General features: G+C 36.2%; 1 protein-coding gene across 1 annotated transcript; it reads right to left on the bottom strand.

The window, feature by feature from the left end:
- Nucleotides 1-9,800: 9,800 nt before the first annotated feature.
- On the bottom strand, nt 9,801-12,512 carry LOC131063121 (uncharacterized). The gene is made up of 3 exons (XM_057996890.2): nt 11,660-12,512; nt 10,377-10,952; nt 9,801-10,205 (listed from the first exon to the last, which is right to left on the bottom strand). The coding sequence occupies exons 1-3, from the start codon at nt 12,185-12,187 to the stop codon at nt 10,089-10,091; spliced, it is 1,221 nt and encodes a 406-aa protein (XP_057852873.2). The 5' UTR covers nt 12,188-12,512; the 3' UTR covers nt 9,801-10,088.
- Between the last annotated feature and the right edge of the window lie 852 nt (nt 12,513-13,364).

The raw sequence follows: 13,364 nt of genomic DNA, 5'->3' as shown, positions 1-13,364 counted from the left end.
ATCATCAGTGAAGATCATGAAATATCTATCACCTTGAATGCTTCTTGTTCTTATTGGTCCACATAGATCTGTATGAACCAAATCTAATAAGTGATTTGCTAAGAAGGACTTGCTCTTGAAACTTGAAGAAGTCATCTTTCCTAACTGACATTCTTCACAAAGAGAATTAACCGGTTTGTCTAGCTGAGGTAGACCTCTTATTGTCTTGGACTTGCTCACTTTAACAATGTTATCAAAGTTCATATGACAAAATCTCCTATGCCAAAGACAACTATCATCTATCTTTGCAATCAAACAGTTGCTAACTTTAGGATTAAGATGAAATAGATTACCTCTGGTTTGTTTCCCTGTTGCAATCAATTCACCTTTATTGTCAAAGATTTTGTACATACCATTTCTAAACTCCAATGGGTATCCTCTATCATTAAGTTGTGCCACACTCAGAAGATTGTGCTTTAGGCCTTCAACCCAATAGACATTGTCAGCACTACTCTTCCCGTTAAGAGAAATAACTCCCTTACCTTTAACCATGCAAGGTGAGTCATTGCCAAATATGACAACACCGCTAGCAAATTCCTTCAAGGAAAGAAATTTGCTCCGATCACCGATCATGCGATGTGAACAACCACTGTCAATGATCCAATCACTAGAATTATCCATCCTGGACACCAGTGCCTTCTGATCTGATATCTCTTCCTTAATAGCTACAAACACAATGTCTTCACTAGCATCATCATCAGATTCTTCATCAGTAATACCACTGTCAACCTCTATAAGACAATCTCTCTTGCCTTTGCCCTTATACATCTTGAAGTTGTCTCTCTTGTATTCATTTTCACCATTAGGACAGTTAGCTACTATATGACCAATCTTGTTGCATGCAAAACATTTTAAAGGTAGTTTACCTTTGTAATTACCAGTGCCTCTAGGTAGTCATTTTGCCAACAAAGCTTCAAGCTCTACTAGGTTGTCTTCATCATCAACATCACTACTGGATCTAGATTCATAACCATGACAAGTATCTCTACTTTTTCTCATAGATGGGTTAGAGACAAAAGCTCTGAATGCAGATTTTGATTTTTGTACACTACCATCATAGCCATTTAATTCAAAAGTAGTAAGTTTGCCAATGATAGAGTCAAGAGTTACCTTAGTTTCGTCAATGGACTTTAGCTCCTGAATAGCTGCAACGCGGATAACATAGACCAGTAGCAGGGTTCTCAGTACCTTATTGATCATTGTGCCATCTTCCACTTTCCCTCCTGCAGTCTTTATTTCACCAACTATCTCTTTTATCCTTTGACCATACTGCTGGATATTCTCACCTTTAGACATTATCATGTCATCAAACTTTCCTCATAGGCTCTCCTCTTTAGAAATCTTAACATGTTGATCACTGCTATAAATCTCTTCCATTTTTTTCCATACTTCATATGCAGCTTCAAAACCATGAACATCTACATATTCAACATCAGACAAGGAACTGATAATAGCCTCCAATGCTTGATGATTTCCTTGTTGTTCTTTCTTCTAATCATCAGCCAGAGTTCTAGTAGGTGCAATATACAGAGTTTCTATATTATCTCAATACTGACTTCCCAAACTCTTAATGTAAATCTTATTTCTGTCACTCCATATCCTATAGTTATCTTTGTTGAACTTCAGACCTTCCTTCTTCATCATGATCTACAAATCTTTTCCTCAAGATGTTAGGCTTTTAGGTTAAAGAGGACCTGAGATGCTCTGATACCAATAGATGGTATGATGAAAGAATAAGTATTCGGTAGATTACTGAGAGGGGGGTGAATCCATAAACTAAAAAACTGATACAAACTTTCCAATCTCAAACTCAAACTCACAAAGTAAACTTTCACTGTCAAGATCAATACTCAACATCAACCGGTTAACTGTTATAACAACTTAATAGTAAACAACATTCAATCTTGTAAACATCAAAATGCTTAAATCATATATCAACATATTCCATCTCTCAATGCTTCCATTTATCATGCCTTATCAGAAGTTAATCAAATCAACAAATAAGATCATAACCACAAAAACATTCACCACATGACACAAATGTTTATACGTGGAAAAACCAAATAGGTAAAAATCACGGTGAGATGAGACTCACAAGATAGCTATCTGAACTCTTCTAAAGTTCACCCTATTAGGAGCCAAGCCTATTAAAGCTTTTACAATAAGTCCTATTAAGAACTGATCCTGTTAGGAATCACCCGGTTAAGGGATTTACAAAATGCCTTGATGAAAAGCAAATACCCTATTAGGAGTAACCTCGGTAGAGGATTTGAGAATCCAAGCTAATGGATCACCTTGTTAGAGGATTTAAAAAGTAACCAAGCTTGTTAGAGCTTACCCGATTAGGGGATTTCAATTTTGTTGTAATTTTTAGAAAACAACAGGTTTTCTTGATTTGTCTGAATAACACTACATTTGCTTGATTAGATCCTTTTAAGCTGCAATCTGCCTATACACAAACTGCAGATCCATTCTCCGGTTTGGCAACCACATACTCAACTGATTTCTGCCAACACTTTTCCAACACTTTACAAACAACTTCATCGACCTTATCTACAAATCAATTAGGTTGGTAACACAACAAAAACCTAACTCTCTCATAGAGATTACAAACAAATTAGTTCAAGTGTGACCATTGGATTTACATAACAATCTATACACATTCTTCAAAAATATTCCAACCGCTCCATGTTCATCGCTTCATCAGACTTTGTAACTCATCACGTGCTATGCATTAGATGCAATCCACATTGCTCATTCCCTAGACAATCAAACAAATGAACAAACGCACCAAAACAATATGAACTTATCCTCATACAATGATCACACATGTCTCCATGATTACCGCTCATTATTAGATCTTAAACCAATAAACTTGATCGGTTGGGGTTCAACAAAAACAACTGGTAGGGTTTACCAGTTACATTGCATAGAAAGGGTTTAACCTTATACACTGGTTTACTGGTTCAACTTACAAACTAACATACCAGTTTACAACATCTTCCTCAAATCTCTTCCTACCGGTTACAATACAATATCAATAATAACAACAATATCAACAATATCATAAATACCATAACCGGTTCAATTGACATCAATGACAACATAACATATCATTAATGCAATCTTCATGCAAATGCCAACATGATGATTATTGGGTAGGAAAAGGGACACTTAAAGAAGGAATAAAGTTGTTGAAGGAATTTCCCCCTTGTGTCACATTGATTGGTTGAGGAATAATAGGAACACTCATGGAAGACATAGGTAAAGATGGAAGATTAAGTGAAGAAGAGGGATTGCCCCCATGACCAATGGTTGTAGGGATGACATTTTGAATTGAAGTAGCCATGATGTTGGATGTGAAAGTAGGAATACTAGTCATGGGAGTAGTCAAAGGAATTGAAGGATTGACTTGTGTTGAAGGTTGTGAATAAGCTAGGGTTTTGGCACAACTCTTGATACGCATGACATTAGAATCAACAATATGTGCAATGCCACACAATATATCAATTCCATTCTTATCACTTTGAATCATGCGCATAAGGCCTTGAATCAATCGAAGAGCTTCACTATTAGGGTATTCTTGGGACATCCAATGTTGAAATCTATCAAATTGATTGTCCAATGTGGAAAGTTGATCTAAAGAAACCCTAGTTAAAGCTTCTTCTTCATCATGGGATCCATCAATGGGGTGAATAGGCACATGATTAGGATGAGAAGAATTAGCACAATCCTAATTAAAGAAGTCACCCAAATTAGGCTCCATCTCCTCAGTAATTAAACCTTGGGAAGCCTTAATTATAATACTTTGTCTAACGGGGATAGGATAGGTAGGACTAATAGTGGTAAAACTCATGCACTAGAGGGAAAATTTGAATTTTGAATTATGGAACATAGCTTACAAAAATTGAGTAATGTAAAATTTAAGAAAATAATGATTACACAATTTGAACTTTGTTGGAGGAAGGGAATGACACAATTTCCAAAAATGAAAGGAAATTGGAATTTCAAAATAAGACCAAGGGAAGACCACTTAATTTTAAAATTAGGGAAGACTATAATTAACCTCTTAATTTTAAATTTTTTCTTGAAAGTTGAAATGTTGAATTTTGAAGGTATTTCCGATTCTAGAGGGATCAAAAATTGATAAAATCAGCGAATCTTCTAGATTTAGGCTAGTAAATACAGTCATAACAGTCTCCCAAAATTTCGAGGAAAAATCCGAGGACCATGGCGAGAACGCACATTGTTCGACCAACTTTTTTCAAAATTTTCAAGGATGGATATTACGATGATTTGAAAGCTAACACCCCCAAAATGGCGAATTTTATGATCTCTAGATGGGTGAAATGAAGGCACCAATAAGATAGGACCCTATTAGGGTTTTGAAAAAAAAGAGGAATTGAATTGCAATTTTGAAAAGGGTCAAACCTAATGGATAGGGACACCTTGGAAAATGCTTAGAAATCTAAATTGGAATGAAATTGATTTGAAATTTGCACAAAATCCAATTAATTTTAAAAATTAGGGTTTAATGACCTAACCACTTAATTTTTAAATTTGAATTTTGGGAAAAACGGGGCAAATTGAAAATTTGAATTGTAGGATTAAAGACAAATCTGAGAACAATCAGAAATCTGAAAATAAAATTGAAATCCAATTTTTGCACAAGTTCAAGATGATTTTGGAAAATTAGGGTTTTAACAAGTAACCTCTTAATTTTGTAAATTTTATTTGCAAATTGAACAAGAGAAAGAGAAAATTGAATTTGACAAACAAAACAATTTTTAGATCTAAAATAACCACAAACAATTTTTGCAAATCACAAGTTCAATTTTAATTTTTAAAACTAGGGTTTTTAATGATTTTGTTGAACACAATGTACCATTGAGAGGGGGGTGAATCAATGGCTCCTAAATTCTTTTCTTTTTTAAAACAACCTTAGAATACCAGTTATTATCCTAAGCACTTAAATAGTCAAACTGGTAAGACAAATGAGGATACAAAAAGAGAGAAACACACAAATGCAACCCACAACACCAGATGTATGAGGAAAACCCAATATGGGAAAAACCTCGGTGAGAAATGCTATTGGAGACTACTACTCCAATCCAGCCTCACAAGTGAAACAATGAATTACAAAGATTTAGGGCACTAACCCAAGGAGCACCAACCCTTGCACTAAGCTCTAACTTGGTGATGTATATTAAAATACAATTTTGATATAGTTATAGATTCTGGTTGCAAATGAGTTCTGTGACACTTGATCAAATAGATTTCTGTCGGTTAACAGTCTTCTCTACTTCATTGGATCTCACACTGTCAGTTATCAAAGTACTCTCTTTGATTCTTGGCCTCTCTTCTTTCTCTCTTAGCCTCACAACACACTGTGTCACACATGGATGCCTTCTTAATCAATCACACCTCACCGGTTAGCTTAACTATTAGACCTGCAACAGTTTACCGATACTCTGTCTCTATCGGTTAAACTCTCTCACCAGTTTGCCTGCTAACTCATTTTGCAACTTTCTTAGGATAAATTGTAAGGAAGATGATCTTTTTCTTTACTCAAGCTCTCTTCACTCTCCTTCTTCACATCAAGCATTAATAATTTCTATCTCGAGCTCACATATTTATAATCTTGGATTCCTGCCAAAAAACCCCATTCAAACAATATCGTGTTAGGTTTCACCTTCTCCAACTCGAATCAAATCCGATTTGATTCGATCTGCTTTTCCAGGGATATGATCTCCATGACATCGATCAACACAAGAAAGATTTGTATTCCAATGTACTTTTTCTAAATCTGGAGGTCTGCACCATGCTTTTTTGCTTATCTCTGTCATACGCCATTAATGGCTTTGCTCTTTCCTTCAAAAAATGGGTACGAAGATCAAATCTTCTTGCAGGATCAGTTTAGTCGCTTGCCACCTTGCCTTCCTCGAGCCGCAATCTTTTGGCATCCTCTATGACTTGCGAGTTCTTCATAAAAGTCGACTTGCTTCCTAAATTGTTACGTCGATGCACACTTCATCGAACTGTGCAATATCACCACCTGGCATCCAACTATTATGTTTGTCGACATCCACCTCTGCTTGGATTTCTATATCGATTTGACCTTCGTTGTTGACCAAGGTTGACTACCGGCTCAATTCACCTTACCGATATGACCAACAAACATCCTCTGTACCAGCAACACATCCTCTTGATAATTCATCTTGCCTTCCGGTATGTCTTCATGCCATCCTCTTTGTTCTGCTCATTGGGTGTTGTTGTAATTCTTTTAACATTCAGCCTCTTCATCACAAACAAACAACCAAGCTTCATCTCAGTTTGTGCTTTACTGGTAAGCCTGCTTTACCGATAGATGACACAATTCATGTGTACCAGTAGCCTTTCTTCTGTCTGCTCACTCACATGTGCATTGTCATCATATGTCTTGCTCTTCTTATACTGGTCACCACTTCTTACTTACCAGTGACCTTGCCAAACAAGTTGACATCAATGGCAACTTAATGTCAATAATGCCAACAAATTTAACCACTAAGTTTGCAGAAATTTGAAACTTGTAAATGAAAAATATGCAATTTTGTCCAAAGGAAAGCATGTAAGACGTCGGGTTCACCAAAATGTAACGGTGGGAAAATGGTGAATGATAAATCAAGAGGAAAACTACCCTTTCCCTCAAAGAGAGATGAGAGTCTCACTATTGATTACCCTTCAAACACTTTTCACCATGTTACATTAGGAAGAGGAGAGGATAATTCACTAGATTCAATCTCGCCACATGAAGATGGTAGATTGAATTTTGAATGAAATGGGAATGATATGTTGATCCCCTCTTCCTTGTTTGAAATGGAAAGGAATTGATTGAATTATGTAGTGCAAAAGTGATAAAGAACTAATTATAACTTGAGATCAAGATATGAGATGAAGCTGTGCACCTCGATTTGGCAGTAATATGTCGAGATGAAGTCACCCTGCAAATTTGAGGAAAAGTTGCCTGGACCGTGGCGGGAATGTACACGGTCCTCCGAAAAATACGCAAAACGAAAAGGGTTTTTCTGCCTCTACAAATGAAGCCTAAATCCGAAAGTACAGCTGTGCACCTGCAACCTACACAGAAAAGAGAGGAAAATGGGTTGGGATTGGGGGTTTGCCTTTAGGTCAAACCCCAGTTTTGGAATTAACCAAGTAATGAAAGAAAGTACTTGTAAGTAGATGTAAACGAAAGACTGAATTGTAAATCACCTCAAGGGAGGTTGTGATAGAAATGTTGATAGAAGTGCTTGTGTGGAATTGAATGTTGAAATCAATCTCCTCTTCAATAGTTGAATCCTTGACTTGAATGCAATACCTAGCCTTGAAGGGAGACTTGAGAATGCTCAATTCTAGAAAATAATGCTTGAATACTTGAATTCTCTTGAATGCTTGATTGCTTGTAAATTTCCCACTCATCCCCCTTATGAAAATGAGAGGATAAATGCCCCCTTAAATAGATGTTAGTGGATTTGATTTTCATCATGGGCCGACATCTGGGGAGTTTCCCACCCAATGCACAACCAACAATGCAACCTTAGGAAGGGTCCTTCCCCAAAATAGGGAAGGGATAGGGGCACCACACCCCTGTCCAAGGGGGACAGTGGCACCACACCCCTGTCCTGCCCCTTTCTCTAGGGCAGAGTGCGGACCGGGTGATGCAGAGGCCAAGGAAGAAGTTGTTTCTGAGGGCTGAGCAATCTCTGGTCTCCGATCAAGCTAGAGCATTTGAACTTGCGTGCGTGAGGACCCTAATGCAGTCAAAAATTGCTAATGACACTACACTTACTTGTAGGAAGTGCAATTCTCTTGTAGGACAATATATCTTAGTGTGGGGTCAAGATTCGATAGGTAAGTCATGGGGCTTCACTTAGTGAACTTGGGTTATATCACGTGCATTCATGGCATAATAAAGAATCCCCCTATTTTCAAAAAAATATTTCCCTAAACTCCTTTTTGGTTAGCCCCTCCCAATATAGAGCCTGAATTAAAGATCTCCCTATTTTCACCAGATAGGAAATATATTGAACTCATTTTTGGGATATTAAACCCCCCTTTATGAATGCACATGATAGAATATTTCCTAGCTAGTGAAACGCCCGCGAGGTAAGTACTTCATGGCTTCGGGGTACTTGGAGCTTGATAGGCAGATGTTTAGGAGTATAGGGGTTCCATAGTGGAAATAGATGTGGAACAAATTTTCTTGGCCCAATTGCAATTTTTTCATATGGTTGGTGGTTTACAATAAATGTCTTAAGTACTTGGGATAATTTATGCAAGTGTGGCTTCTAAGGGCCTTCTATTTATGTTTTGTGTTGTAATAGTGTAGAATCTATTTCTCATCTTTCTTTCACTGTTCTTTTTCTCAAGAGATTTGACATATTTGGTGGGGAGTCTAGAATCAATCTTTTTGGCATGCCTCCTCGTTGGTAGAGTTTTGGGACCATTTGGGTCAACCTCCAGTTGAGACCTCTTTTCTTCAAGTAGATTGGGTTCTTGGGCCTACTTTTATCCTCTAGCATATTTGGTTAGAATGAAATCATTGAATATTTCAGGATGAAAAAAAGGTTGTTCAACAATTATGGGGGAGAATTGTTCATACTCTTCAGTAGACTATCTCAGCCAAGTGTGATCTTTCTGATGTAGTGGTACCTAATGATGTAGATAATTTTAGAAGGCTCAACTTTTCTATTCAAAGGGTTGGTACTTCTATTGGTGCAAGTTGTAAGCAAGCTAAGAGGGTTAGATGTAGACATTCTATGCAGAAGATTGATCATGTGGGATGCTAGCTTCCTCCTCCTCAAGGAATTTTGAAGATAAATACTGATGGTTCTTATAGGGGGAATACTGGTCATGCTAGCATTGGTCGTGATAGTTTTGGTGTTGTTTAGTTTTTATTTTCCATTTATAAAAGGTTTCATACAAATAACTACATGGAGACTCGCCATTTTGTACGCTATGGAGAGAGGTTGTACTCTTGGTTGGAAAAGGATTATTTGTGAGTCTGATTCATAAGTGGTTGTGAATTTGTTGAATGAGTAGTGATTGGATGATGTTAATTGGGACTTAGCTATGGTTACTCAACATATTTTTAGAATAAGTAGGTCTTTAGACTATTGCCTTTTCTCATATCCCTTGAGAGTGGAATGGAGTAGTGGTTTGTTTGGCCAAATAGGCATCTGAATGGATACACGGTTGGAGTATTGAGGATAGGGGACATTGCCTTTAGATTTTTCTTGCATGTTGGAGCAATTAGTTGTTAAAAATAGGAATGTGTAATTCTTCTTTATTGGGCGATTAGCTCTCCTTGTTATGTAATTTTCTGTGTTTAACAAATTTTTACCCCTTTTGAAAAAGAAAGAAAGAAAGGAAATAATATTTCATATGATATTATTAGATTAATATTATTTTACTTTTATATTCTTTTCTATGCCATTCTATGGTTCCATTCTCTATTCTCACCATTTATAAAATTTGATTAAAAATTATATTACTATATATTTTTAATAGAGATTCAAAGTTTAAAATTATCATTTAAATTGTAAATTTAAATACAACATTTTGAAAAAGTAAAAAATGAATGGTAAACCTATTAATGGTGAACTCCATAATGGTTTATAAATTAGTAGTATAACATGTCATTTGAATACCTTGCATGAGTACTCAGAATTGTTTGAAAGAGTTCAAATTGGGAAACCCTTCAATTTTATTTCCTACCCCTCTTCTGCATACAATAACTCCTCTTCTATGTTTAATAATTCTTCTCATAGACATACATTACACTAGTTGATTGCTTAACATGTACATGATTAAAGATGTACATCAAAATCCTCTCTCAAGATTATGACCTGTGATTTGAGTACCTAGCATGCATACACAAATTGTTTGGAAGAATTCAAACTAAAAACTCTTCAATTTTATTTCCTACCCCTCTTCTACATACAATAACTCCTCTTCTAGACATACATTAAACACTAATTGATTGCTTAACACATGATTAAAGATGTACATCAAAATCCTCTCTCAAGATCGAGGTTGCTCTTAGAAACTGCATTATAGTGTGAAGTGATGGAATCCATGCAATCTTCATATATCTTGGCTCGCCGTGGTGCAAATAAACACAAAGGCTATATTCATCACAATAACAACAACAACAACAACAATACTTAGATATTCAAAATTACATTAAAAACAATACAAAACTATAACTTCTTCATAAAATATATAAATATCAACCAAAAATAAAAATAAAAATAAATTCTATTAATATCAGTTGTGAGAGATCCAAATGCACATACCAGACAATGGAAGAAGCCTCCAGGCTGTGCTGCATCTGAAATTTTGTAAGCGTGCCTCTGCACAATTTTCTTCTTCCCTACATTGATCTGTGCAAATCTCATCATAATTTCCAATTCCATGTTCGTCTCAGCTGTTCTCTGGAGAGTCACTTCTTCCTTTTTATCACCATTATTTATTGTGGACTTCATTTCTTCCTTCACTACTTCAGATTTGAGAATCTCTGCAATGACATCGTGAAAGTCTAGGCTTTCCTCTCCTTCACTTGCTAAATTCTCATCATTATCATCTTTACTCTTTTGAGCAAGATCAGCTCCTTTTTCTGCTGCATTCTGTTCATCTGAGATGTGATGTTCGGTAGGGTTAGGGTTACACAAATTACTTGATTTGTTATTACTTGTATGCAGCGACCACCAGTATCCTCGACGAGATGAACCTATTCTTCCAGATTCTGTCTGGGAAGAATTTGAGGAGGAAGAAATTTTAGAAGTGAACTCCAATCTGCCATGAGAGCTCTTTGCGCGAAGAAAACTGGCTGGAAATTCACTAATCCTGCTCGATTTAGAGGATCCTAATTCCTAACACACGAAAATTAACGAATGTGAAGAGAATGCCATTGTTTATTTGCTTTAAATTAAGGGAAATGATATAATCAATCATAATTTATACGAGTGCAAATAATCTAAGAGCTTAAACAGGGCTGTGAGTACATAGATCTGGAATTTGAACGCAATTTTTTTTATCCAAATGTTAGATCGATGAATTTTCCACAGTTCATTATATAGAATTAAATGATTCGTAGTTCATAAAGTAGAATTTAAAATATTTATTTAAATTTAGTATATTTTTTAATTAATATCTTGGATCAAAATTTTTATTTAAATTTTGTATATTTTTTAATTGATATATCAGTAAGTCATTACAAGAAAGAGGAACATGTAGAATTGGAGTGCAGAGGTAATTTAAAAAAAAAAATTAAATTATGTATATTTTTCAATTAACATTTCAGATTACATTCACTTAATCATTGAAAAAAAGGATCATATAAAATTAGAGTACAAATATAACTTTAAGAAGAAGAATGCTCTGTAGATAACTTTTTTACAGTTCATAAATTAGAATATGAAATTTTCATTTAAATTGTGTATATTTTTCAATTAGCATTTCAGATCACGTCATCATCATGAAAAAGAAGAACTTGTAAAATTGAAGTGCATAACTTTAAAAATGAAAAACAAAGATTATAAATTTATCTAAATATCGAAAAAAAGAAGTTCAATCATACCTGAGAAACAGAAATATGAGTTTTGACAGTGCCCGAGTTCGAATCCTTGGGCACCTTGTTCCGTTGGTTATGGAACATCCATTTCATTAAGTTTTGAGAGTGCCATCTGCGACTAGTAGAGCCCCTAACAGGGGAAGCAGAGGCCCTAAAAGGAGAGCCAATCCGGTCAGGTGACTGAAGAGCTGGGGGAGGATTGAGGGGCAACATTCCTTCATCCCGAGCTGGAGTTTTGGGCTTTCCTGGTTCTTCTTCCCACTCAAATGGAATGGACCCAGCATCGATCGAACTGTACAGCGATCCAGAGGAGTGCCCCATGCTATCTCCCTTACAAAGCAACTGGTTGTATAACTCACCATCCTGTTTGATATGGGGAACAGCCAATTCCCCTTCTTCCTTGGGTTTTGCTTTGCCTGGAGCTTCTTCCCACTTGAAGGGAATTGCAGCCTTTGGTCCTAAGGCCTCATCAGCTGATAATCCATCTGTAGAAATCCTCTTCTCACAGCGGGATCCTCTCATCAGGTTCTTCATTTCGTTTGATTTTGAGTTCCTGAGGTTCAGTTCAGGGTTCAAATTGTTGCAGCCCAGCAAGTATTATAATCTATCTTTAGTCAGCAATATCCACTAGTACTATCCAATTTCATGTTCGAGGAATTTGTTAGGCAACAAATTTCAAAACTGAATTTTTTGTGTGGGGGCTGGAAATAGGGTTTCCAGTACTACAAAAATCTTAATGCCAGACGTCAATCTCAGTGGACATGATATTGGCAGGTAAAATTTGAGGTTCCTGTGAGTTCAGTAGATAGAAAATTTTGGCAGATGACAACAAACTCTGTGAATATAAAACAAGAGAAGAGCCAGGCTTCTTGTGAAGGTAATGAATGCAGCTACCTTTGCCTAAATTCTGTTTTGTTTATCCCAACGGCCACGCTTAAATAATTTGTGCGGCCGCCAGATTGTAGGAGAAGCAGGCACTGGACAGATAAAGATAAATATGGAGAAAACAAAGCGCTAAATCTGGCTTTTCATGGAGGAGAGAGCCTGCTGTTACGCGTGTATGAAGGTGACATTTCTGCAACTAACTACACCCAAAATTAAACGATACTTTTATTTTTTTGACTTTCCTTATATTGTGACATTTAAATGCCTTTGAATTTTTTTAGCCATGCCTTAATTTTTCATCTCGGCGATTTTTCTGCACGTCCGAGAGCCAAGTGTATGATGAAGAACTATTTGAAGCCAACAATCCCCTACTTTTAAGTAACAAATAGTTCAATGAAGTTTATAAGAGTTTTTGTTTTTGTGTTTTTTTAATGAATAAAATTGAGTTTTGAGTCAAAGGTCTTTGGTCTGTTGGTGAAGTTCAATGGTTTCAAATGAGTCTTTTAAGGATCTTGTTGAGTGCAAGGCTTCTACATTATAAGGGATGAGGTTAGGATAGTTCGGTGGACAAATTTGGCGGAATATCTTTGGCTCTTAGCTGAAGAGGTTGCAGATTATTGGTTCATGTCACCGTATCGAGTGGCTAAAACTACTTTGTGAAGGTCCTCACTTAACTGGTGTGCTTGGGAGCTTCGTGCCCTTGTTGGACTATTGTCATAGATTTGAACCTCCATCAAAACTTGAATTTTGAAACGATAAATTATATATAAAATATATTGACCAATTCTTTATGAGGCATCAATATTTTTAGTTTAGATATGTTATA

This window comes from Cryptomeria japonica, chromosome 5 (assembly GCF_030272615.1).
Source record: "Cryptomeria japonica chromosome 5, Sugi_1.0, whole genome shotgun sequence".
Classification (NCBI taxonomy): domain Eukaryota; kingdom Viridiplantae; phylum Streptophyta; class Pinopsida; order Cupressales; family Cupressaceae; genus Cryptomeria; species Cryptomeria japonica.
Note: the sequence above shows the minus strand (reverse complement) of the source record. Positions and strands in the feature narration are given on the sequence as shown.